General features: G+C 52.0%; 1 protein-coding gene across 1 annotated transcript; it reads right to left on the reverse strand.

Moving 5' to 3' along the window:
- Window positions 1-110: 110 nt before the first annotated feature.
- Window positions 111-27,158, reverse strand: ATP1A1 (ATPase Na+/K+ transporting subunit alpha 1). The gene is made up of 23 exons (XM_040334157.1): window positions 27,052-27,158; window positions 11,012-11,125; window positions 10,145-10,204; window positions 9,861-10,064; window positions 9,658-9,771; window positions 9,150-9,284; window positions 8,949-9,066; window positions 8,598-8,866; window positions 8,308-8,506; window positions 8,084-8,193; window positions 7,033-7,167; window positions 5,335-5,527; window positions 5,063-5,238; window positions 3,826-3,962; window positions 3,349-3,499; window positions 3,093-3,261; window positions 2,852-3,006; window positions 2,529-2,652; window positions 1,352-1,497; window positions 1,099-1,229; window positions 900-1,001; window positions 583-674; window positions 111-453 (listed from the first exon to the last, which is right to left on the reverse strand). The coding sequence occupies exons 1-23, from the start codon at window positions 27,061-27,063 to the stop codon at window positions 425-427; spliced, it is 3,075 nt and encodes a 1,024-aa protein (XP_040190091.1). The 5' UTR covers window positions 27,064-27,158; the 3' UTR covers window positions 111-424.
- Between the last annotated feature and the right edge of the window lie 191 nt (window positions 27,159-27,349).

A 27,349-nucleotide genomic window follows, 5' to 3' on the forward strand; every position in this document is an offset into this window, starting at 1 on the left:
CCCACATGTCACCTCTCTGCAGATTAGCATGACACCCAGCCCCCACCCGATATGATGCCCCCCCTCAGAGCCCAGGCACGGTTGGGTAAATAAGCAGACAGCAGACGGAGACCTCTTCAAACCCCAACTTTATTTGTAAAAATGCAGATATATATTTATAATATATTTATAAAACATCTCTCAGACGTCGTGCTCCCTTACAAAAACTAAACCAGAGAAGGCACAATGAGAACTCTGTACGGACGCACACAGACCAAGCTGCGCCCCTCGATGCATGTCTTCCAAAAACGGGAACAGGCCGAGCCGAACAGGTGCACGCAGGAACGAGTGGGGGGGGGGGGGGGTGCAGGCAGACGGGGGGGGGCGGGGGGGGGGCGGGGAGTGAGGATGACGTTGTGAAATGATGGGACAAAAACCTGTAGGTTTAATAATAAGATTCCTTTTCCACCCAGCCTGCAAGAAGAGAGAAAGAGTGAGGTCAGAGGGTGCCGAGCCAGTACATAGGAGGGCACACGCACACGGGAGGGGACGGACACACATGGGAGGAGGGGGCACACACACACACACAGGAACGATACTCACCACCAGGGCTGCGCCTGATTATCAGTTTACGGATTTCATCATAGATAAAGATGATCAGGGAGTATGGGAAGGCACAGAACCACCAGGTTGGTCTAAAAACAAAAACAAATGCAGAGGTTTAAATAGTCTGCGATATACAAAACTACCCTGGGCAGATAGGCTACAGGCACCACCCCCCTGAGGAAGGCTACAGGCACCACCCCCCTGAGGAAGGCTACAGGCACCACCCCCCTGAGGAAGGCTACAGACCCTTTCAGATAACCATTCCTGGGAAAGCTACAGATAGAAGAACCCCTCTTTCCCTGAGGAAGACTTACTTTAGTGGGTACATGCGGAGAGCCACGTCCATACCGGGACAATAGGACAGGAAGGCGGCCAGTGCGGTCTCCTCAAAGAGTCCAAAGATCAGGATCTTGTTCCTGTGGAGATAAGAGGGGGGATTATTACACGGGTGAGTGAACAAGGCAATGACTAGGCACAGTTCTCCCCCCCCCCCAATCTCCAGGATTTACTCACTTCATGCCCTGCTGGAAGACGGAGTTCCTTCTGGTCTTACAGATGATCAAATCAGCCCACTGGACAACCACAATACTGACGAAGAATGACGTGTGACAGGTGAACTCCACAATCTTCCTCTGCTCATAGGTCTGTGGGAAGGCGGAGGATACGGGTAAGTCTGACATTGCCAATTTACAGCACTCATCCCCCCACCCCCAACACTCTATACATGACGCTCTGTCTGCAGCACCATAAACCAGCGAAGACTCACCCACTGCTGTCCATAGCTGTCTTCTACATCGTTGACCCAGCGGTCGTCCCAGTTCACACGGATGCCCAACAGCGTTGAGGGCAGGAAGCCGTTCTCCGCCAAGATGACAAAGTAGGTGAAGAACCCACCCAGAGCTTGGATCATACCTGAAAAATAGATGTGCAGGTGGGTTAGTGATTGTTACAGAGCAATGACTGGAAAGAAAAGGGCACAACGTATGCTGCACCCAGCAGGAACTTCAGCCTAGGAGGCTCTACAGGACGGACCCCCAATGAGCTCCAGCCTAGGAGGCTCTACAGGACGGATCCCCAATGAGCTCCAGCCTAGGAGGCTCTACAGGACGGACCCCCAATGAGCTCCAGCCTGGGAGGCTCTACAGGACGGATCCCCAATGAGCTCCAGCCTGGGAGGCTCTACAGGACGGACCCCCAATGAGCTCCAGCCTAAGAGGCTCTACAGGACGGACCCCCAATGAGCTCCAGCCTAAGAGGCTCTACAGGAAGGATCCCCAATGAGCTCCAGCCTAGGAGGCTCTACAGGACGGACCCCCAATGAGCTCCAGCCTGGGAGGCTCTACAGGACGGACCCCCAATGAGCTCCAGCCTGGGAGGCTCTACAGGACGGACCCCCAATGAGCTCCAGCCTGGGAGGCTCTACAGGACGGACCCCCAATGAGCTCCAGCCTAGGAGGCTCTACAGGACGGACCCCCAATGATCTCCAGCCTAGGAGGCTCTACAGGACGGACCCCCAATGAGCTCCAGCCTAGGAGGCTCTACGGGAAGGATCCCCAATGAGCTCCAGCCTAGGAGGCTCTACAGGACGGACCCCCAATGAGCTCCAGCCTAGGAGGCTCTACAGGATTGTACCTAAACATGGACACCAGCCTGGAGGGTATCTACAGGACATCCCCATGACCAAATTGAAGGCAGCAATACTACAGCATACAGAAGCATCAGTTATCAACCCTTCCCTCCCTAATGCAATGTCCTACACACCCTCAGAAAAGCCCACTTTATCCATTTGCAACTCCCCTCTACACTATATGCTCATCGTCCCCCCCCCCCCCATATAATCTTCTAGAAGGTTCTTCCTACAACACCCTCTACACCCTCCTTATAAGCTCCCTGTAAAGCCTCATGTCACTAGTGTAGCCCCCCCCATATACCATACACTCACCAATCTGTCCATATGCCATACTGATGAGCCGCTCATTCACCAGCTTGTCTGTCTTGGGGTTCCTGGGCTGTCTCTTCATGATGTCACTTTCTGCTTGTTCATAAGCCAGGGAGATAGCTGGGACCTGAGAGAGAAGACCAGTTAGGAGATATTCACAGCATTCCAAATTCCTCGCCCCCACAAGTTAAAGGGTCCCGAGTGAAAGAGGACCAAATCAGGAGATTCATGGTGTCTTCGAGATAAACGTCCGACTCCAAGAACCTCCTCCCCTTCCGCTCTCCTGAGACCCCCCGCCCCCAGTTATTGGCCCACGCAGCACTCACCATGTCTGTACCCAGATCGATACACAGGATTGTGACGGTACCCAGGGGCAGAGGGATGTTGGCGATGATGAAGATGAGGAAGGGTGTGATCTCTGGAATGTTACTGGTCAGGGTGTAGGCAATGGATTTCTTCAGGTTATCAAAGATCAGACGTCCTACGAGAGAGAGAAAAAGCCACCGTCATGCAAAGTCCAAGCAGATCTCGTTCTATGAGACCCCCCCCCTCAGAATGGAGACTCACCTTCTTCCACACCGGTCACAATGGAGGCAAAGTTGTCATCCAGCAGAATCATGTCAGCTGCCTGCTTAGAGACATCAGAGCCGGAGATACCCATAGCAATACCAATGTCGGCTTTCTTCAAGGCGGGAGAGTCATTGACACCGTCACCAGTCACAGCTACAATGGCGCCCTGCAAAAAAGGGAGACCACCAGGTCAGGAGCTGCCCCATGGAGCCGTATACATTTCATGGTCAAGAAAAGGGAACTCGGGTCTCACCTGTCTCTGGCATCCTTCCACGATGATCAGCTTCTGCTGGGGGGAGGTTCTGGCGAAGACGATCTCAGTGTGGTGTCGCAGAATGTCATCGATTTGCTCGGGAGCCATGTCCTTCAGATCGGAGCCATGGATCACACAAGCCTTGGCATCTCTGGGGAAGAGAACGAACAAGCAAAGAATTTTAGGAAACCAGAAAGGAGTCCAACAACCTACCCTAATAGAAGTTTGGGGGTCACCACAAAAACAACCCAACAGTTTCTAACCACAGCCCGCTCTGGCGCCATCATTTTGGCCAGAATTGTGTTTTAAAGTCATTTCCAGCCCTCTGGTTTGGGGGAAGTTGGGCGACCTCGCTTCCTGCCATACATCTTCACCCAGATGACCTGTGAACATATCTTGGGGGCGTCACCTACAACCTACCTTGGGGGGGGCTTCGTCTATAACCTACCTTGGGGGGGTGCTTTGCCTACAACCTACCTTGGGTTCACTTGGTTGACTGGAATGTTAAGCCTGGCAGCGATGTCCTCCACAGTCTCGTTACCCTCAGAGATGATGCCCACACCCTTGGCTATGGCCTTTGCTGTGATAGGGTGGTCTCCGGTGACCATGATAACCTGCAGAAGAGAAGAAGCGATAACATTTGTTGGCCAAAATAAAGCGATCTTCCATCTTAGACCTTTCATGAGACTTCTAGCTGATGGAACCCGCACACCTCACTTTCTGTATGAACCGCTTGCCGACCGGCTCACACCGATATACATCAGCAGAACGTCACGGCTGGGCAGATTAATGTACCTGCACGTCACCTTTAAGACGCGGCATTGTGGGCGCGCACCCCCGCCGCAAGCTCCACAAGTGTGATCCCGGGGTCCTTTGGACACCGATGTCCGCAGGGATATCCGTGATCGTGTCACAGACGAAGAACAGGGAGATGTCTATGTAAACAAGCATTTCCCCATTCTGCCTAGCGACAGGACACTGATCACAGCTCCATGCGATCAGGAGTAGTGATCAGTGTCATGTGACACACAGCCCACCCCTCCCCCACCCTACAGTTAGAATCACTCCCTAGGACACACTTAACCCCTTCAGTGTCCCCTTCTAGTTATCCCCTTCCAGTGTCATTTACACAGTAATAAGTGCATTTTTATAACACGGATCGCTGTGCAAATATGAATGGTCCCAAAATAGCGCCAAAGTGTCTCCAATAATATCGCAATCACGGAAAAAAAAAAAAAACGCGATCGCCACCATTACTAGTAAAAATTAAAGCCATAAATCGATCCCCTATAACTTTGGTTTGCGCTAAACGCTTATTGCAATTTTTTTTAACCAATAAGAATACGTATCGACCTAAACTAAGGAATCCCCCCCCCCCCCCCCACTTTACATTTTTGGGGATATTATAGCAAAAATAAAAATAAATTGGGGTTTCAAAATTGTTGTTTTGTTTATAGCGCAAAAAATAAAACCGCAGGAGGTGATCAAATACCACCAAAAGAAAGCTCTATTTGTGGGAGAAAAAAAAAAAAGTTGAGGCACGACCACGCACTTGTCAGTTAAAGCGAAGCAGAGCCGAATCGCAAAAAGTGGCCCGGTCATTGGGCAGCCAAATGGTCCGTGGCTTAAGTGATTAAACCTTCGTAGTTGACCTCAATCTTTTTTTCACTTCTCAGCGACAGGTTGGAAGACTCCATGGGTTTTGGCTTCTCACCTTGATGCCAGCACTTCGGCATTTGCCCACAGCGTCGGGCACAGCGGCACGAGGGGGATCAATCATGGAGATCAGACCAACAAAGCACAGGTTCTCTGTGGGGAAGTTCACCTCTTCCGAATCAAACTGGAATCCCTCAGGGAACTGTTCATCAGACAAAGCCAAGTGACAGAAGCCTGCAAACAGAAGATAGACGGACAGTCAGACTATTGCTCCAGCGTTACACCCCCCCCCCCCCCAGACGGCATCCCATCCCCCGGAGTCCCCCTCACCGAGCACTCTTTCACCCAGGCCGCCCAGCTCCAGGTACGCGTTTTGGAAGGAGTCTTTCAGTTCCTCATCCAGAGGCTGCTCTTTGCCCTGCTGCAAAATGGTGGTGCATCGGTCCAGGATCCTCTCAGGGGCGCCCTTCATGACCAGCAAGTAACGAGATTCGCTAGGATTGGCATTCTTGTGTACAGACAGCTGAGGAGAGAGGAGAAGTGGGGGGGGGGGGGGTTATTGGGAAGGTTCATGATCTGGAACCAAGGCAGCATTACATAACGGCACAATCTATGGATACACAGGGATGCCAAACAGTTGTACCTGTACTACCTACCCTCCAATACCGAGTCCCCATTGAGTCAGCTTGTTGGCACCCCTGTTGCACTGTCCATGGTACAAGGGGTCCCCACTTTTTTTTAAAGCGGTAGTAAACCCCACTTGTTTTCTCGCTCCATTATAAGCTTACCGGTTGGTACGCTCACCATTTAATATTCACAATTTGAGGGTCGTGACATCAACTCTCCGGGCTCACCACCCATTGCGAGGATGGAAGGTCTAGGGCCGAGGCTCAATCATTGCAAGGATGGAAGATCTAGACCTGAGGTTCAATCATTGCAAGGATGGAAGAGCTAGGGCCGAGGCTCAATCATTGCAAGGATGGAAGATCTAGGGCCGAGGCTCAATCATTGCAAGGATGGAAGGTCTAGGGTCGAGGCTCACCCATTGCAAGGATGGAAGGTCTAGGGCCTGAGGCTCACCCATTGCAAGGATGGAAGATCTAGGGCCTGAGGTTCAATCATTGTAAGGATGGAAGATCTAGGGCCGAGGCTCAATCATTGCAAGGATGGAAGAGCTAGGGCCTGAGGCTCACCCATTGCAAGGAAGGAAGATCTAGGCCTGAGGTTCAATCATTGCAAGGATGGAAGGTCTAGGGCCGAGGCTCACCCATTGCAAGGATGGAAGATCTAGGCCTGAGGCTCAATCATTGCAAGGATGGAAGATCTAGGCCTGAGGTTCAATCATTGCAAGGATGGAAGATCTAGGGCCTGCCATGGTCAGACTTGTCAGCACCACACGGTGTACAGAGTCACAAATCGCTGGCTTTTACTGGACGGGATAAGCCTTGAGGAATGTCCAAGCTCAGGGCACTAAATCCAGAGCAAGGAGCTTAGTGTGGAAAGTGAAGGGGAAAGCTGACTAACGAGATTAGGCCGCCCCGCAGAGAAATGTAAAGCTTCACCGCACCGCCGCTCCACCTCACCCTGCCAACAGACCAGGGGCCAGACCACCGGGGGTCACCCAATTTCATCACATCAAGGAGGGGCGCCATGCATCACCTAATCCGCCGGCTGGGGGGGGGGGGGGGGGAAATGGCAGCGATTTACCATTAGCGGCCCATCGCTCCCACACCGGCCCGGGACTAGATGCTGCACCCTCAGGACCAGTACAGGGGGAGGAGAAGAAAAGTCTGCACTCAGTACTGGCGGAGGAGCATGCGTGAGGCACTGACACAGATCCGGCTCTCCACTTAAGATAACAGGTTTATTTTAAGCCGACTTGACAGACGCAGTCAGACACCTCGTAACCCTCCCCCCCTCCCCGGCAGCACATGGCCGCCTTACAGCAAGCTCACAGAGGCCACCCAGCAGCACACCGACACATACAAGCGACTCCCTCCGGGGGGAGGGCCGGGCGGCTCCACTTACCTGATACTTATTGGTGGAGTTGAAGGGGATTTCGGCCACTTTGGTGTTCTTTTCTCTCATGTCCCTCACGGAGCCGCAGCACAGCTCGATGCATTTCAGCAGAGCCGATTCCGAGGCGTCACCGGCCACGTCTCTCTGCAAGACCAATCATAAGTCAGCTACTGAAACGTCACAGTCTACGCGCCCGCAGGAGGTCAGACAGTGCGCTACACGAAAACAAGTCTCACTGATGGAGGCTCTAAACATGTACAACCTTCCCATTCAGAACCCGACTGGTCACTACAAAACATGGTCTGGCTATGGCTGCCGCAAAACAGAAGACCAGCGGGTGTTAAAGTGCATTCACACGCGACCGCGCCCAAGTAAAATTCCACCCCCTCCCCCACTGGTCTGCATCTACGCTGGACTATAAAGGAAGTCTTCCCAGGCACATGCATCACCGTACAGATACACTCCACTGTACCGGACCACATATGAACCGTGGCTGGAAGCTCCCTCCCTCCAAACCCCCCCCCAATGGCTGGAAGCTCCTCCTCCAACCCCCCCCCCCCCCCCCCCCCAATGGCTGAAAGCCCCTCCTTTAAACCCCCCCCCCATGGCTGGAGGCTCGGTCTTAAACTGGTTAACACCTACTTTTTCTTCCAAGTCCTGTTTTATCAAAAGCAGGGGTCTCCAAACTGTGGCCCAAGGGCCAGGATGTGGCCCTTTGCTATCCTTTATCAGGTACTATTCCTCCCACCGACACCAGCAACGGGGCACCATTTCTTCCACGAATACCAATAAGAGGTCACGACCCCTCCTGCTGACCACCAGCCCTGAGGCCATATTTATTCTCACCGATGCTGGGCTCAGGACATTTCCTACCCCCACTGGCCACAATCCAGCCCTCCTAAATTCTGAAGGACAGTAGATTGGCCCTTTGTTAGATAAGTTTGGAGACCCCAGAGAAACACCACTAGCCATTCGCCCTGAAGAGACACCCAATGACAGAGGGTGGGGGTACCAGCACTTATCCAACTTAGTCCAGACTTTCCTGACCCAAGTTCCTCACCTTCAGAATAGGAGTGTTCTCCTGACCAGCCTGGAACACAGCTCTGTTACACAGCCCAGCGACACGGGACAGTGCGGTCCAGGTTGGAGAGCTTTTGTCGAAGGAGGCACCTGCGGCAAATAAAGGATTTCCGTATGAATGACAAAGACCTGATGGTGCTTGCCCACCACTAGACCGGTTCTCTTATTGTTCTAATACAAGAAGCCCCCCCCCTATAAACTCACCGCTCTGATTCTCTGTGGTGTCGGCCTCGTGGATCTGGTTGTCGAACCACATGTGTGCCACGGTCATCCGGTTCTGGGTGAGGGTTCCGGTCTTGTCTGAACAGATGGTGGAGGTAGATCCCAGAGTTTCCACAGCCTCCAAGTTCTTAACCAGGCAGTTTTTGCGGGCCATGCGCTTAGCGGTGAGTGTAAGGCACACCTAGGAGAGGAAGGGGGGGGGTGGCAAGGGTTACACCATCGTTCTGGGTTCCAGAAATCAGGCCAGTCACTGCATCCCATCTCTAACTTACCGTGACGGTGGCCAGCAGCCCTTCAGGCACGTTGGCTACAATGATACCGATGAGGAAGATAACGGCCTCCAGCCAGCTGTACTGCAGGATGAGCGACAGGATGAAGAAGCTGACGCCCAGGAAGACGGCTACACCGGTGATGATATGGATGAAATGCTCGATTTCAACGGCGATAGGGGTGCGGCCACCTTCCAGACCGGAGGCAAGAGTGGCGATACGTCCCATGACAGTGCGGTCACCGGTGTTGACAACGATACCACGGGCAGTGCCTGGACAGGGGAGAGGAGAGGGGAGTGAGGCAGGGTCAGCAGGACACTCTATCAAGCCGAGGGCCCAGCAGCTTCTACTGACCTTCCACGCAATTGGTGGAGAAGAAGGCGATGTTACGGGTCTCAAGAGGGTTTTCATTGGTGAAGTCGGGAGATCGGGTTTGGGGCTCGGACTCTCCGGTAAGGGAAGAGTTGTCCACCTATGGTGAAGAGCAGACGAGTTGAAGAATCCAGTAATCAAAAGACATGGAGACATTACAAGGCCTGACCTTTTTCTACTAACCTTACAACCGTGAGCAGAGATGATCCTGAGATCCGCTGGGATCCGGTCTCCACCTTTCACCTCCACCAGATCTCCAAGGACAACTTCTTCTGCGTTAATGCTCAACTTCTCACCGCTTCGGATCACCAAGGCTTGCTGTGATAGAGGAAAGCCGTGTCATAATGGCAACCAGTTACCCCCTCAAAGACCAAGGCAAACCAGTTACACACCCATTGCCAGTCATAACCCAACCAGTTACACCCCCCGAATGACCAAAGGCCAACCACTTACCCCCACCAAAGACCAACCAACCACTTACCCCCACCAAAGACCAACCAACCACTTACCCCCACCAAAGACCAACCAACCACTTACCCCCACCAAAGACCAACCACCCACTTACCCCCACCAAAGACCAAGTCCAACCAGTTACACCCCCCTCCCCCCCAAAAGAGAATGGTCAACCAGTTACCCAAGGAACATGCTCACATACCAGTCTCTACACCATGATAGATCAGTCACTACCTACCTGGGGCACCATGTTCTTGAAGGACTCCATGATCCTGGAGCTCTTTGCTTCTTGGTAGTAGGAGAAACAGCCAGTGATGATGACGACAGCTGACAAGACAACACCGAGGTAGAGCTGCAGCATAAAACAAGGACAGAACGTTACTCTTCAGGTCGCCTTTTTGAGAATGCCGCCATGGAGGGCACAGCAATGTCAGCACTTACATTATCGTTCTGCGGTTCCTCTTCAGTGGCTGCCAGGATACCGTACGCAAGGAAACAGAGGATGGCCCCGATCCACAGCAGCATAGAGAAGCCTCCAAAGAGCTGACGGCAAAACTTTACCCATTCCGGAGTGGTAGGAGGAGGGGTGAGGGCGTTTGGACCATCTCTTGCCAGGATCTCGGCTGCCCGGGCAGTGGTGTGACCCTAAAAAACACATACATACATGACAAGCAATCCCAGGGGGGTGGTGACAGGGTGTGCAATGCTTTGACCGGTGGACATACCCGTGTCAGATCCGTGCCGTACTTGCGGTTCAATTCCTCCATGCTCAGCTTGTGGTCTTCCTGTAGGGAGAGGAGTCAGAAAATTCACCATCAGGTACAAAAAAAATTAAAAATCTCGAGATTAGAAATGGGGTTCCAAAATCCCACAATAAAAACCGGGGTGCTCACTGCCAAGAAGGGGCCCACATGTTGGAGAAAGGAGGTGCTACTTTGGGTTTGCTTTGTTCTCACAAACTCAGCGACACTCGTATTCCATGGGTGGGCGGAGGTGCTGCTAGTAAACCCACACAACCCCCCCAATGGAATGCACCTTCCTGAAAAATGTCGAAGCCCTGCCCTCCAAACCTCACCCCCCCTGCCTCCAACCCGCCCCCAATCTGACAGTAAATTAGCCCCCACTCCAAGGAACAGCATTGCATCCTGGGTGGGCAAGCAACTGCTCAGTAGACTATTGGGCAAACCTGATTTCACTTTCACCTTGTGGTATGGGGGACCCCTTCAAGCCTACAGAAATCACCCCCCCTAAGACATTGAGGGACCCCTCTAGCCCCCCCCCCCAAAGAAAAGGCAAAGTGACCCCCCAATCCTACAGCAGTGATGTAGGCTTGAGGGGTCATCCCCCAACCCTACCCAAGCATTGATTGGGGAAACCCTCCAAGCCCCCAGCAAGCAATGCCGCGGAAGAAAAGGCAGAGGGGGACCCCCCCCCCCCCCCCATTGATTGATGGAACCCTTCAAGCAAGTAATGTCCCCGAGGTCCTTTCTAAGCAATGCCCCGGGGGTCCCCTCTAAGTCTACAGTGATATCTGGTCCCAGGTGTCCCCAGCATGAGGGCAGACCAGCGGCTCCTCCTGGAGCGTTACCCACCATGGAGACTTCCTTCTTCAGCTCGTCCATGTCCTTCTCCTTCCGTTTCGCCTTCTTCTGCTTCTTGCTCTCATGTTCGGATGTGGCGGCGGGCTCATACTTATCGCGTCCGGCCTGAGGAGAGATCAAAACAGGAGCATGTTACAGGACAGGAAGGAGGAACGCACCACAACTTCAAAGCTTCTCCACCAATGACCCCGCCCCCCCCACTCCCCGTCCCTTATGGACCCAACACAAATCACAACCTGATAGGCCAATAATAATAATCATCAAATCAAACCCCTGAAAAAACGCAGTTGGAGGTCAGTGAGGAAGATCATCAAAAAGTTGCTCCTCATCTAAAGCCAACATTACTCCCTGGGGTACCCACTGGGCATCTCTATGCAACGCAGGCAGATCATGGCTGGTGGGAGGAGCCGGCGGGGCGTACGTTGCTTGCCGAGGCCCTCTGCCAGCCCCCCCAGTCAGCAGTGGGCTGGATAATGCAAATATTTAAAATCAGTGGGGTGGGCTGTATTAGGCAACGCCCACATGAAAGACCGAAATACACTGAATTGAAGGGGGCGGGGCATTGGGTGGAAGAGCTAGAATCAGGGGTGGGCAACTGTGACAGAACTACAAGTCCCATCATGCCTCTGAGTCATGCGTGTAACTTGTCAGTTTTGCAATGCCTCCTGGGACGTGTAGTCCTCTAGAGGGACTCCGTTGGCCACCCCCTGAGCTAGATAATAGTGGGCGTCCTTCAGCCAGGAAAGGAGGCGGGGCTCTGACTTGCTGCAGCTTCTAATGCACATGGTGGGAAGCTCTGAGTGTGCGGGAAAATCAGAGGAAGCCGAGGGGAGCTGCTACAACAGGAGGGCAGAGCTCTGCTTTAAGTCTTTATAATATGGGGGGGGGGGTATGCTGTGGGGGTCCCCACCATTTATATATTGTATAGTATTCAGTTCCCACGCCAAGTCATTCTTTATAAAATCTGATGTAGAACACATGATGGGGCAGCGGCCCCCCCCCCCCCCCATCATATATAAACACAACTGCCCCCAATAATGGGGGGGGATCAGCCCCCCATCATATAACACATGTCTGCCCCCAATAATGGGGTGGTGGGGGGGAGCGGCCCCTGTGGCCCCCCATCATATAACACATGTCAGCCCCCAATAATGGGGGTGGTGGGGGGGAGCCCCCCCCCCCCCATCATATAACACACGCCGGCCCCAATAACAGGGCAGCTGCCCCCTCCACCAGTAGCTGGTATGAGCGCTGCCAGGAGCCGGCGGTGTGTAATGAGCGGAGGGCAGGAAGTTGCGCGCTCATGGCGGTGTTGGACGCCGTTGCCGCAGTGAACGGTCTCCGGGAGGAGGAATGTGTCACCCCGGATCACGCCGCGCATTAACAAGGTGACAAGTCAGCAGGAGGAATGTACACAGCCGGCCCGGGGACAGTGCCAGCAGCCCAGACTATCCGGGACGAGTGCCGCCTGCCAGATCCGCAGCAGTTTCCATAGCAACCCGCCTGCCAGAGCCCCCCCCCACATCTCAGGAATGCGCTGCCTCTAAATGGCTCACAATCTAATATCGGGCACCAGGGGGTTAACACACCAGACGCCCCCCCCCCCCCTTCTTCCTGGCGGGGGCCACGTGCCCGGGAACAATGTGCCATAGATAAAACACAAACCAGAGACCTGAGCCGGGGGAGGGAATTAAAGTGACAGGAGATCGGGGGTGACAGGCAGCAGGTGCAGCAATATGGAGGGGGGGGGGGAGGGGAGAGAACAGGCGCTGTGACGCGATGAGAACAAATGACGGAGGAGAGAAGAGGATGTGGTGACAATGACAGGGGGGGGGGGGGGGGGGACAGTACACGGCCTTCTCCCAGAAGTGACAGTTGTGGGTGGAGTCAGCTGCCTGTATACAGAATGTATATATTTTCATATGGATTGGCAGAGGAGGAGCTCCTCACTACAACCAATAGGAGAGGTCATCGCATGTACAATGACATCATACATGTAAACCCCGCCCCCCCCATGCAAATACTGCGCACATCACCAGATCTCTTCTCACCTCTCCATCCATACACTGTACAATTCTTATCTGACATGGGGAGAGAGCACCGGAGGAGGGGGGGGGGGGGCAGAGAGAAGCGCAGAGACAACACCGGAGGAAGGGGGGGCAGAGAGATGAGAAAGACAGGGGGCAGAGACAGGAGAAAAAAGGGAGCGCAGAGAAAGCACCGGGGGGGGGCAGAGACAGGAGAAAAAGAGGGAGCGCAGAGAAAGTACCGGAAGGGGGGGGGCAGAGACAGGAGAAAAAGAGGGAGCGCAGAGAAAGCAGAGGGGGGCAGAGACAGGAGAAAAAGGGAGCGCAGAGAAAGCAGAGGGGGGCAGAGACAGGAGAAAAAGAGGTAGCGCAGAGAAAGTACCGGAGGGGGGGCCGAGACAGGAGAAAAAAAAAAGAGGGAGCGCAGAGAAAGCACCGGGGGGGGGGGGGGCAGAGACAGGAGAAGAGAGGGAGTGCAGAGACACCACGGGAGAAGGGGCGCAGAGACAAGGCCACACAGGAGAGGAGGACAGTGTAACACATACACAGGGGGGGGGGGTGTCCAAATACTTCCACCATCTATTCCTCTGAAACATCACTTCCACAATAAAGGATACAATTGGAGATTGAGTATAGGACTTCCTTTGCGCATGTTTTCGGGGGGCGGGTATTGGTTGGATATGCCCCACCCCATTCTGGTTTATTTCTGCCCCCCCCAGTCTATGAAGGACTAAGGCCGCTCTTCTATAGATTTGGTAAGGATCTAAAATGTGAGGTCTTGTTTTGAACCCGGACACCCGCCGGGAGAACCCGGACACCTCACTGACAGGCTGGTCTCTACACTGTATAATGGGGGGGGGGGGGGGGGGTGTCAGTCAGAGCCGCCCAACATTGACACATAGGATTCCTGTATATAGAGCCGAGGTAGTCCTGACTTCAGCAGAAAGCGTGCCTCAATCATCAGCGGGGTCATGACTCCGACACCCACGTGACAACCAGCTCAGCATAGAAGGGGTTAACACGGAGCCGCCTCCTCCCCCAGACACTTGCACAATGCTGCAGTCACAGAATACGGAGGGAGGAGGGGGGGAGGGGAGCAGTTTCCGTAAACCAGAGAGACGGTTTCCATGACAGAACTGGGCTTCCCATGCCGCCACCGGAGAGCTTAACCAGTCGGCACAGGAGGAGGAGAACTCATCCTACCAGTTAACCCTTTAATGTCCGCGCACGGCGCCGCGGCTAACCTAGACCTGAATCCTCGCTAAGGCAGATAAAGACCTGAGCAGGGCTATGTATAGAAAGGGATCTCCTGTACGGAACACGTGTTCCTCCAACGTTATATAAAGGGACTAGCGCCATCTAATCCCCAATGACTACAGGTCACAGCCCTGGTCACCCGCCAACAAGGAGATCCAAGTCATCTGTACATGTGTCGCCCTGAGGGCAAAACCGGGGGTCTCATAGGGAGGACACCACTCTCCAGACCTGTGGGCAAAACCTGGGGTCTCATAGGGAGGACACCACTCTCCAGACCTGTGGGCAAAACCGGGGGTCTCATAGGGAGGACACCATTCTCCAGACCTGTGGGCAAAACCGGGGGCCCTGTAAGGAGGACACCACTCTCCAGACCTGAGGGCAAAACCTGGGGCCCCGTAGGGAGGACACCACTCTCCAGACCTGTGGGCAAAACCGGGGGCCCTGTAAGGAGGACACCACTCTCCAGACCTGAGGGCAAAACCTGGGGCCCCGTAGGGAGGACACCACTCTCCAGACCTGTGGGCAAAACCGGGGGTCTCATAGGGAGGACACCACTCTCCAGACCTGTGGGCAAAACCAGGGGCCCCGTAGGGAGGACACCACTCTCCAGACCTGTGGGCAAAACCGGGGGCCTCGTAAGGAGGACACCACTCTCCAGACCTGTGGGCAAAACCAGGGGCCCCGTAGGGAGGACACCACTCTCCAGACCTGAGGGCAAAACCGGGGGCCCCGTAGGGAGGACACCACTCTCCAGACCCTTCTGGATTCAACGAGGCCACCAAATTAGAGAAATAGGTTGGTTGAGGGGACAACCTGAAAATGTCTGGCCAATTTGGGTCATTTACTCCAAATATTTTAAATTACAAAAGATAAAAATTTATGGGCCACGAAGTGCGAGGTCCTCCTGGTAACTCTGGGCTCCTCCTTCAAAATAGTATAAAAAGACCCGTCTTCCGCTCATGGTACCCAGGCAAGGGCAAGTCATTGGGATCTGGAGGGCAATGAGGAGCCCAAATCTCTCAAAGACCCTCTAGGACTGGAATGTCACCCAGTTCTATTCAGTTTGTGAACAGGAAGCCTCTGTACAGAGCACTTCCTGATCATTCAAGTCCTCCATCCCAGAGCAGCCAAAGTGGGCACAATTACTGGAACCTAACCATGGTGACAAGGCATCATATTTATAAAATTGGTCTTCTTACAAGATTTGGGATCAGGGCTGCTGATAATGGGGGGGGGGTGTAGCACCTGCCCTTCTGTATGGAACCCAGGCCCCATTAATACAGCAGGGGGGGGGGGTCCAGAGAATCACGAGTGGGCACATTGATCCCCCTGTGGCCCTATTTGTGTTTACAATGCTTTAGCTTGTGAATAAACAGGAAGTCTTTATACAGAGTGCTTCCTGTTCATTCACCGAGGCTTGGAGGAATCTGTCCTCAATTTCCGTCTCAGAAGTGACACATCGGGTGTGTTTAGACCCCTTGATATTTTACCAACCCCCACAGGGCTGTTAAAAAATAAAAACTATAAATTGGACTGTTCTTGCAAGATTTGGGTTCGGGGGCTGCTCATAAGGGGGGTTGTAGCACCTACCCCCTCCCCCCAAACAGAGCCCAGGCTCCCAGAATTACAACAAGGGGGGGGGCAGAGCAGCAAGAGTGGGCACATTACTGGAACCGATCCCCCGTGGCCCTACTTGTGTTTACAAATGCTTAAGTTTGTGAATGAACAGGAGGCCTCTTTACAGAAAGCTACAGTTTCCGTCAGTTAGGCTGTACAGGGGGGGGGGGGGGGGGTCTCCATGGTTCCAATAGCAGCCCTGTTTGGGGAAAGCAACCGTTTCCAAGAATCTCACCCAAACATGGTTGCCATCAGAGTGGGGGAGGGGTAAGGTAGGCATAAGGTAGGTATAAACTAATTGCTTTTCCTTACAGGTACATTATTCCGACTACAGGGGGTCCCCAAATTATGTACAGGCTAGGGACTGTAGGTTGGTTCTCAAGTAGAAAACGTTTTGCGTCAGAACGGCATGCACAAACCGGCAATTACGTCATTTTCCGATGTTTAGTCGAATGGGCGCACATGCGCAGACCTGGAGATGCGTCGTTTTTCGATGTTCCGTCGAACAGGGCCGCTGTCGAAAATGGCCGAGCAGCACAGAACAGCAGATCTGTCACAGAGCGTCCCGTTCGGAAGTTGAATGTTCGGAAGTTGGGGGACTTCTTGTATCAGATATGGGGGATCCAGACCTAATAAGTGGACCTTGCATTTCATGGTAAGGGCCACTTTGAAGCCGCTGATCGGCGTGATAGCCAAGCAACAAGTCAACAACCAACCTCTTACGATGCAGGTTTAAAAAAAATACAAATAAAAGTTGTAATACCAGATTCTTCACGTGCCTGGGCCATGCCTTGTATATAAAGGTTTGCGACACCCTAATCCCAAGTAAGTCGCCGACGAGCGCTGACAATGTGCTATTAAAGACATAATTACTGAGCTGTAACTTTAAGCTAGTAAAAAAGTTCCATAAAGGATTGCAAGTGCCCCGGAGGAACGGAGTCTTCTTGTGACCTTGTCCAAGGTTGTACAGGGATCAGGAAAAGAACGCCCACACCACCCCCCTCCCAGTGCCAAGAAGAAGAAGCACTTTGTCTGGGCGAGTGCCAGCTGGGAGCTCAAGCATGCCAGGTCAGGTCGTGGCGTCTTCTCCTGGAATGACGAAACCCAAGGATTAGGCCATGTACATGTACCTACAGATCTGCAAAACGGTTATACGGGACGGAAGACCAAAAGTTGCCATGCAGGGAGCTTCGTGTTCAATAGTCTTGCCAAATGAACTCAGACATCTCAGAATGCCGATCACACCTCCACAAAACGACGCAACGCCAGTAGAAGAGTAGGTACCTTTTCACCATCACACTCCACAAAACGACGCAACGTCAGTAGAAGAGCAGGTACATTTTCACCATCACACTCCACAAAACGACGCAACGTCAGTAGAAGAGTAGGTACATGTTCACCACACTGAAGTCGTAAGGAGGACAACCAACAAAAAGGTTCCAGGTCTACTGATCAACAAAATCGGTATACCAGGGATAACCCCAGATTCCAGGACTCAACAGAGCCAAAGCTGTATTCAAGATCAGATCTGCCAAATCAAATGCCAGTCCAAGCTCTGGGCACCATATTGGGTTTCAATAGGGCAGGGTTTGACAAATCCTGGGGTACTAGATAAAAATGCGTCCTGGCACCTGGGCTTTTGTCAGCCCATTAACTATTACAGGGATGTACAATTCCTATCGCCTGATGCCCGGGACATGCAGTTTCGAGCGCCGGGCAGGTGTTTTTTTTTTACATTTTAACCCCTTGGACCCAGCGCATCCCAGACCTTTAAGGGCGTCCTCTTGCAGCGACCCTGCCCCACTGGGGGCATTTGGGTGAATACTATTGGGGGTGGTGGCATGGCTAAGCCCATTATTTATGAATGGGGGAGGTTGACTGGACAGTAGGGTACCCTTCATCCAATCATTCAGAAATGCATACCATATTTTGATAATTGCTTAATGTTGTTCCTTAAAAATATTTTTTTTTGTAGAGCTACAATCACTTGGGTCACATCCTATTCCCCTGATGAAGCCAATGTCTTGGCGAAACTAGTATGGAAGACTTAACCTGCCAAAGAATTTATTGCGATAGGCTTTTATTTTAATATCATCTAATAATTTGTAAGACTGTTTAAATTATATGTAATAAAGTTTGTTATTTTTGTATACTAATTTGTATCGATTTAATCCCACTTCCTCCCTTTTGAATGAACTTTCTCAGGATGAGGTGCCTTATCCAATGGCGACAGCCAGACACCCTTTTTTTACACCTTTAAGGGGTTTGGGATGCTGGGAGGCAGGGCAAGATCATGTGACTGCCATGATGGCAACCTGATTGGAAAGCTCCAATCGCAAACATCCGGCAACTGCGCAGGGAGCGCGGCCTTATTTGCACGGATGCGCGCAAATATGCGACTGCTCTGCGCCAAGGCCACCCGCCGTGAACCCATATATTCGCGTACGGCTGGCGCCAAGAGGCTCCCAACTTTTAACTAGCTCCTAGAGTCAAAGCAAATTTGTTAAGTCCTACAAGAAGGCCCCCACCCCTCCCCCCAAGGCTCATATTATTTGTAGTTATGACTAACTCTGACCGCACAAACAGTTGAGACTTCAAGGTTCAGAAAAGGACAAAAACTCAGAAAACAATGGGGACGATGACGGGAACACAACAAAATCTGCAGGGAGAAAGTGTGAAAGTGACAAAACAAAAAGAACACAGACGCTTGGGTCAGACCTAGCCGGAGGCCAGATCGGAAAAAGGTGAATTGTATTGAGGGGGGAAGGGGGGGAGGGGAACGACGGTGCCAGGACAATTCGAAGCCCCAGGGCAATGGGGAAGAGTGCCAGGAATACACACCCTGGGAACGGACTTGTAGGAGAACAGCACACACCTACCTACAGGAACATTTCACAATATCCCACATTCAGGCAGCAGAACCTTGCCGGATTAACCCTTCGGAGCTCAGCCAACTGGGAAAAGTACAGCGGATTAACTGCTCTGCTAAATCTTGCAGTTGTTGGACTTTGACCTAGATAGGATCGGAGAATGGAGGCCACAGCTCAGAGGAACAGATCTCATAGTCAGGAAGGGTTTGCACAACTCGTAGCCTGACTAACCAGCTCCTAATTTCGTCTTTTTGTAGAACACGGCCTACACAATTCTCCTGAAAATGTAGAGAAACGGCAGAGGAGCCGCGCTAAAGTCATAGACGTGACACAAGAATGATCACTTCTTTACTGACTCAATCAGCATTCGCCTGACAATAACTCTACGAGGAGTCTGGGGGCTCGATAAACCAAGGAAGAACTTAGAAAACATGGACTGCAAACTGTCCACATCCCCCTCTGTGACCTGCTGACCCAATGTATCCAAGCGGCCGCACCACAAGCCAGGGTACAAAAGCAAACCAGGACACCACAATTGGAGGTCCAATAAAGTATGCGTTACCTGGTCACACCTTTTTAAAGGAATCCTCCAGAACAGTGGGTTATGAGACTGTCCGCGAGGAGGACTTGGGAAGTGTGATCAATTATGCGATAACTCCTTAAGGAATACTCCAGGTTGGTGGGTTATGTGACCCTCCTGGAAGAAGACTTCCAGGACGAGTTATTACCCGATCATGCCTTTTAGAGGAATCCTCCAGAACGGTGGATTTTGTGACCGTCCCAGAGGATGACTTTGAAAAGTACGAGTAGTTACCTGACAATTCCTTTTCAGAATAGTCACATGGGAACCCACTGTCCTGGGGGATTCCTTAAAAAAATAAGTTATCCCGTAATTACTCGTATAATTCCCAAAGTCATCCTCCAGAACAGTCACAACCAACCATCCAAAAAGATGAATTGGGAAAAGCAGCGACTACTAGAAGCTCCCATTGGTGGTGTGCTAGGAACAGAAAGGACATACATTAAAAAGGGGGCGAGTAATATTTTAGGAATCTTGGCCAACTGGAGGAATTTGTTCACCTCTGTTTAACAACCAAGCCCACTAAAGGGGGACAGACAACGTCCCGAGGCAAAGTATGCCCACTAAGGAAAAGAATGGACAACGTCCCGAGGCAAAGTATGCCCACTAAGGAGGGGAATGGACAACGTCCTGAGGGAAAGTATGCCCACTAAGGAGGGGAATGGACAACGTCCCGAGGGAAAGTATGCCCACTAAGGAGGGGAATGGACAACATCCCGAGGGAAAGTATGCCCACTAAGGAGGGGAATGGACAACGTCCTGAGGGAAAGTATGCCCACTAAGGAGGGGAATGGACAACGTCCCGAGGGAAAGTATGCCCACTAAGGAGGGGAATGGACAACGTCCCAGGGAAAGGTATCCCACTAAGGAAGGGAATGGGACAACGTCCTGATGGAAAGTATCCCACTAGGTAAAGAATGACAACGTCCTTAGGGAAAGTATGTTCCACCAAGAGGGGGAATGGACAATTCCTGAGGGCCAAGAGGATCATAAAGACATGCTGATCCTAGGTAGAAAAATAATCTGCCAATGTACAACAGGTACGGTGAGGGAACAGGAAGGGTCATCGATGGTGGGCGGTATCGGATATTAAAAAAAAGTGGTAAAGGAAAAGCATATAGAGGCAGTAGTGCAGCAAGAGCAGAGAGGAGGTAAAGTACTGGAGAGGGCATAAATTTGTAGAGGTGGAGACTTGTACGAGAAGTAAAGGAAGGTAGCACAGATCATCAACAATGGCTGACCTTCATAGAGGCAGAGGACATCAACGAAAAGAAGGAATGAACACGCACAAGCAATATGAACCTACTGCTGAGCTTTAGCATGAGGTGGATATACCAATGACAAGCAATGGCACAAACAAGAAGCTATGGCTGGGCCTACGTACTTCCCATTGGTGTCTCCACCTGTACTAAAGCCCAGCCATAGATTCTTGTTTGCCATCATTGCCAATGCTTTGTCATGGGCACAAAAGGGTACCGCTGGGACCTTAGAAGTGGAGAATAAATGACACAAACCAGAAACTATGGCTGGGCCTTAGTACCAGTGGGAGACACCAATGAGAAGTATGAAGGCCCATCCATAGCTGCTTGTTTGTGCCATGGGCTTGTCATTGCATCTCCACCTCCATTAAGGCCCACAGTAACTTTGCGTGCATCTCCGTACTCATTTGTTTCTCCACAAGCCAAATGCTCGTTTGTGCCATCGCCACCGACTTCTCATTCGGGTCTTTCACTTTTACTAAAGCCCAGCAGTAGGTTAATATAGGTTGTGGCCACCTCTGCTGTTCTACCTAGGCCCAGCCATAAGCTTCTGTTTGTGCCATCTCCATTCCTCCCTGTACCGAATGGCACAAATGAAGACACTGCTGGGCCTTAGAAGTAGAGACACCAAACAGTACAGAGATGGCACAAACAAGAAGCTATGGCTGGGTCTTAGAAAAAAGTAGAAACACATAGAATATAGAGATGGCACAAACAATATGAACCTACTGCTGGGCTTTAGTAGAAGTGAAGACTCCAATGAGAAGCAGTGGCACAAACAAGCCTATGGGGACACCGGAGGGGGTGTTTGCGATGCACCTAGAAGTTCGGAGCATGATTGCACTTTATCATTTGGCGGCACATTGCACATTTCACATGACGTTGTTGCTTGTTATTTATTCTGTGAACGCTGAAATTTTTATTTTCGTTTGGTTCAAGTGTTAGCACTTTGTGTACAGCAGCAGCAAAACTACACCTTTATTCATTCACTTCACGAATGTTTAAATATATTTACACATGTAGACTTTTAAAAGCCTTTGGCTTGGCGAAGACCCAAATGAGAAGTACAGAGATGCACAAAAGGTACTTACGGGCCTTAGGGTGGAGATACCAATGACAAGGGGAGTGGTGATGGCACAAACAAGAAGCTATGATGGGCTTTCGTACAGGTGGAGACAAAAATGAGAAGTACGGAGATGGCACAAGCATAATGAAGACACTGTTGGGCCTTACTAGGAGGCGGAGACACCAATGAGAAGCAATGGCACAAACAAGAAGCTATGGATGGGCATCAGTAGAGGTGGAGATACCAATGAGAAGTAATGGAGATTCCAGCATAGGGTTCATAATTTTGTGCCATCTCCATCAATGCCCATCCATAACTTCTTTTTGTGCCATCACCACTGCCTCTCATTGGGTGTCTCGACCACCTACCAGACCCAACTGTACTCTGTTTTGTGCCACCTCTACCAAGGCCTGGCAGTAGCTTTATAATTGTGCCATGTCTGTACTTAGTTTGTCTAAATCTCCTAAGGTCCAGCAGTACTTCATAATGTTAGTAGCCTTAGAAGGTGGAGACAAAAACGAGAAGTACAGAGATGGCACAAATATGAAGCTACTGGCGGGCCTTCGAGGTGACACAAAGATGCTACAGCTGGCTCTTAGTTGATGTTGGAGGCACCAACGAGAAGTAATGGAGATGCCACAAACATTATAAAGCCTTAGTGCCAGGCCTCAGACACGAGTACAATTGGGTCTTGGGTGGTGGAGACAACAATGAGAAGTTAGTTGATGTTGGAGGCACCAACCAGAAGTAATGGAGATGCCACAAACATTCTAGGAGGTGGCCTTAGAGGTGGCACAAAACAGTTGGATCTTGGGTGGTGGAGGCAACAATGAGAAGCGGTGGAGATGGCACAAACATTATGAAGGTAATGACAGGCCAAAGAAGAGGAAGACGGAGACACCATAGAGTGGACCTGCATGGACGGCCAAATGAAGTGGAAACTCTTGCGGTGGCAGTTGAACCTCAGCATGAGGGATATTTGAGGAACGGACACAAATGCAGATCCCAGGGAAGATTGAATACAGACTCCTCTGTTCCCATCGTTGGGAATTCAGATAACAAATGATGGGACAGGGGGCCCAGGATGATCGTCATAAAAACAGGTCCCGTTTCTGGCAGGAAGAAAGCGAGCGCGAAAAGTGGGTCACCTGCCCGGCACAACCAGATTCTGATTGGTTGATCGGGGGGGGCTGGTGTCCCACTTCTGTTCCCTGCATTATCCAGGGGGGTGTCACTGCAGACAGGTGGTGGAATAATAATAATTCAGGTGGGCAGCTGTAGGCATAGCACCGCGTCCCACCACCAGAGCTCGGCATCTTCGGAGACCCTCGGCAGCTCTGTCGTCTCCGGCAGCCATGAGTGACCTTTCTGTGGAACTACAAGGTCACAAAGCTCAGCCTTGAAAACAGCATTCCCGCAGGATCCCATCTAAGACAGCTCTCGCCAATAAGATTTTTGCAGAAGTGTGAAGCCTCCGAGGTCTAAATATAGAGCTTCACTACGAGAGGAACATAGCGGCCTCATTAACCCGTTCAGGAACAGGATTCTCTTGTCTTACAAGCCCCACCACCTCCCTCCCCCATCTCTACAGACCGGCCCTGAGGTGGAAGACTATGAACCCTTCCATGGATGGCAACTACTGCATGCAGACTAGATGCCACAGGGCACCGTAGGGCCACACAAAGGCCGGTAACAACCGGATATGTCAGCTTGACAAACAACAATCACCTGGCAGGTCAGTCCCCGGCTCACATTACCAGATAATCTGCCCACAACCCAAGGAACATCCCGTGAGAAGAAGACTCAGCTTTTCTCACACCCCCCCCCCCCCACGAAACAGGAACCTGGCACACCGCCCGCAGAGATGCCAACCACATGGCTACACCCCCCCCCCCCTCTAAAGACCGGCACTGCAGCCGGGGAACAAGACCCACATTCAGAGGCACAAAAGATCTATGAATGAGATGAACGAGGACCGCCAAGAATTTCCGGAAGGGGCCCGTTCAGCAGACAGCTGGCAACAAGGAGCCGGGCGGCAGACACCAATTTACAAGTGAAAGGGCGGCGTATCCGGCAGGCTTCGAGGGCACAAGTGTCAGACCCCCTGGCACCAACAAGACAGCTGGCAGTACCACCCTGTGTATGAGGAAGCCGGGCTGCCACGCACCCTTCCTCAGACTCTGCCAGAAGAGCCACCGCCGGGGCCAAGGCCAGTGTGCTGCATTGTCCTCCCTGCAATGCAGGTCCTCTGCTGCCGGCAAAGCCGACATTTAACCCATCCCTGCCGGGAAGCGCCACTGCAGTGATGGAGTCCGTCCAACAGTTACCCATAATGCAGCAGGCACATGGAGGAGGAAGATTAATCGCAGGATGCCACAGAACAGACGCCAGCCAATGCAGCAAAATGGAGGCGAGCCAAAGACAGTCACCGGAGAAGAAAAAAAATCCTTCTATCAGATACCGGCCCGGCAAAGCTCAACGCCGCATCCACTCAACATCAACCCTCATCTTCCCAGCCCCCCCCCCCCAAATACACGTCGCCATATCCAAACCGATAAATGCGTCACCTATTGCAGCGCTACCGGCCCGGCACAGCTCCATCCACTCTACATCAAACCCATCCCCCAAAATAAACCCCCCCCCCCCCCCCGTCATATCTGCCCCCCAAAAATACACCAACGTCATATCCAAACCCCCAAATGCTTCACCTATCATAGCTACCGGCACAACGCCATGTCACATCCACTCATCATAGTCATATTACCCCCCAAAACACACCTCAATGCCATATCCAAACCCCACCTTAATATAGCCAACCACCCCCCCGATGCACCCCAATATCTTATACCCCCCCCCCCCCCCATATAGAGGTCAACATATCCATCCCTCCCCACCTCAACATTTCCTTCCTCCATATCCCCCAATTCCATATTCCCCCCCCCCCCCAAACATATCTATCTCCCTCCAACCCTATACACATCGTCATCTGCCATACACCCCAATATCTTATCCACCCTCCATACACCCCAATATCTTATCCACCCTCCATACACCCCAAAATATCCAAACCCCTTACCGATAGAGCCACATCAAATCCATTCCCAGATACACCCCAATATCATATCCCTCCCCCATACACATCATATACCTCAATAACTTGTCCATTTCCCATCACACCAAATATATCCCCCCCCCCCCCCCCCATAAGAGCCATTCTCCGATACACCTAAATATCTTACCAACATCATCAGTATAATATTACACTATGACCCCCACCAAGACCAAAAACTTAGTCCACAATCACCAAAGTCCAGAACCCCCCCCCCCCCCTGAAATACCCCATGACCACCTCGGCCAAGAAAACCAAACCCAGAATAACCCCCCTGGAGCTACCCCGCCCCAAGACCACCAAACCCAGTCCAGAATACTCCACAACCACCAAACAAAGTCCAGACTACCCCCCCCCCCGAAATACCCCATGACCACCTCCGCCAAGAAAACCAAACCCAGAATAACCCCCCTGGAGCTACCCCGCCCCAAGACAACCAAACCCAGTCCAGAATAACCCCCTAAAAATACCCCAAGACCACCTCCACCAAGACAACCCAAACCCAGTCCAGTATAGAAGAGGACTATATTTAGAATGGTACATTGAGATAATATAAAAATGTGAAAATCATCATGTGAATATGAAAATTATAAAAAATAAAGAATTTATAAAAAAAAAAAATGAATAACCCCCTGAGCTACCGCCCCCCCCCCCCCAAAGCCACCTCCACCAAGACAACCCAAACCCAGAATATAGCTCTGAACTACCCCAAGACCACCTCCACCCAGGCCATATCTGGTCCACAAAACACCCTGTACTACACTACAAACCATCTCCACCAATACCATACCCAGTCCATGATGCCCCCTGTACTACAGTATGGCCAATTCCACCAATACCATACCCGGTCCATGATGCCCCCTGTACTACAGTAAGACCACCTCCACTAATACCATACCCAGTCCATGATGCCCCCTGTACTACAGTATGGCCAATTCCACCAAGACTAAAACCTGTCCACAATACCCCCTGTACCACACTACGAACCACCTCCACCCAAACCATACCCAGTCCATGATGCCCCCTGTACTACAGTAAGACCACCTCCACCAATACCATACCCGGTGCATGATGCCCCTTGTACTACATGATGGCCAACTCCACCATGACTAAAACTGGTCCACAATACCCCTTGTACCACCTCCACCCAAACCATACGCGGTCCACAATACCCGCTGTACTATGAACCACCTCCACCCAAACCATACCCAGTCCACAATACCCCCCTGTACTACAGTACAACAACCACAGATGCCAAGACTAAACATGTACTACCCCATGACCACCCCCACCAAGGCCACACCTGGTCCATAACAATCCAACACTGCAATGCTCAAACCACATCTAAGCCGGGATCCACCTGTCACTGACTGAGTGCAAATACCCCCCCCCCCATAACGTCGGTATCTACGGAGCACAAAATATAACCCATACCTGCCCCCCCCCTCACCTACCAGCCTGTACCCCCCCCCCCCTCCACACATACCTCACCTATTCACTGATCGTACCGCCTACTGTCATCGATACCTGAGCCACCCCCCCCCCCCCCATATCATCTCAAACTCCCCCCCTTACAATACTTCCTGAGCTCCCCCCCCCCCCCCCAAATCATACTGACCGTTTAATCTGCTGCATTCACCCCATACCGCCCCCCAATCCTAGGAGATCCACCTTCCCTTACTAATACCCCCCCCCCCCAATCCTAAGAGATCCACCTTCCCTTACTAATACCCCCCCTTCCTAATACCCCCCAATCCTAAGAGATCCACCTTCCCTTACTAATACCCCCCCCTTCCTAATACCCCCAATCCTAAGAGATCCACCTTCCCTTACTAATACCCCCCCCTTCCTAATACCCCCAATCCTAAGAGATCCACCTTCCCTTACTAATACCCCCCCCTTCCTAATACCCCCAATCCTAAGAGATCCACCTTCCCTTACTAATACCCCCCAGTCCCTTACTAATACCACCCCCCCCCCCCATTCTGCACCTTTCCTTACCAATACCACCCCCATTCACCAACTAATACCACCCCCATCCCACCTGACCCAATTATTACCCCCCAAAACAACACCCCTTCTGCCCTTCCACCGCACCTACATTATTTATGATTACCCCCCCCCCCTCCTAATAACACCCCCATTATCCCCCCCCTCTCCTCCATTATTACCCGCCTCCTCACAATGACACCCCCTCTGATATTTCACCTCACCCCCCCATATCACACGGTTCCCCGGTGTCTCACCCCGTATCCCATGTTGCCGTTTATTTCGAGTCCTCCTCTACAGGAACCGCACTGCACCTCCGGCGACGGGACTGAACGAGATGCGCGCCCTCCCTCCCACTTATATACTGACCGCCTAACGACTGCGTCACCGCCGCACGTCACCGTCTCCTGGATACAGGCGCCGCCTCCTTCCTCCCCCTCCCTCCCCCCCAGTGCGCGCTAACGGCTTGGAGAAAAACGTGCGTGCGCGTGCGTTCCCACCCCACAGCTGAAGGCTGAGGGACGTTTGTGCGCGTGCATGTATTCCCTCACACAA

Source organism: Rana temporaria (assembly GCF_905171775.1).
Source record: "Rana temporaria chromosome 2 unlocalized genomic scaffold, aRanTem1.1 chr2k, whole genome shotgun sequence".
In the NCBI taxonomy this organism is placed as follows: domain Eukaryota; kingdom Metazoa; phylum Chordata; class Amphibia; order Anura; family Ranidae; genus Rana; species Rana temporaria.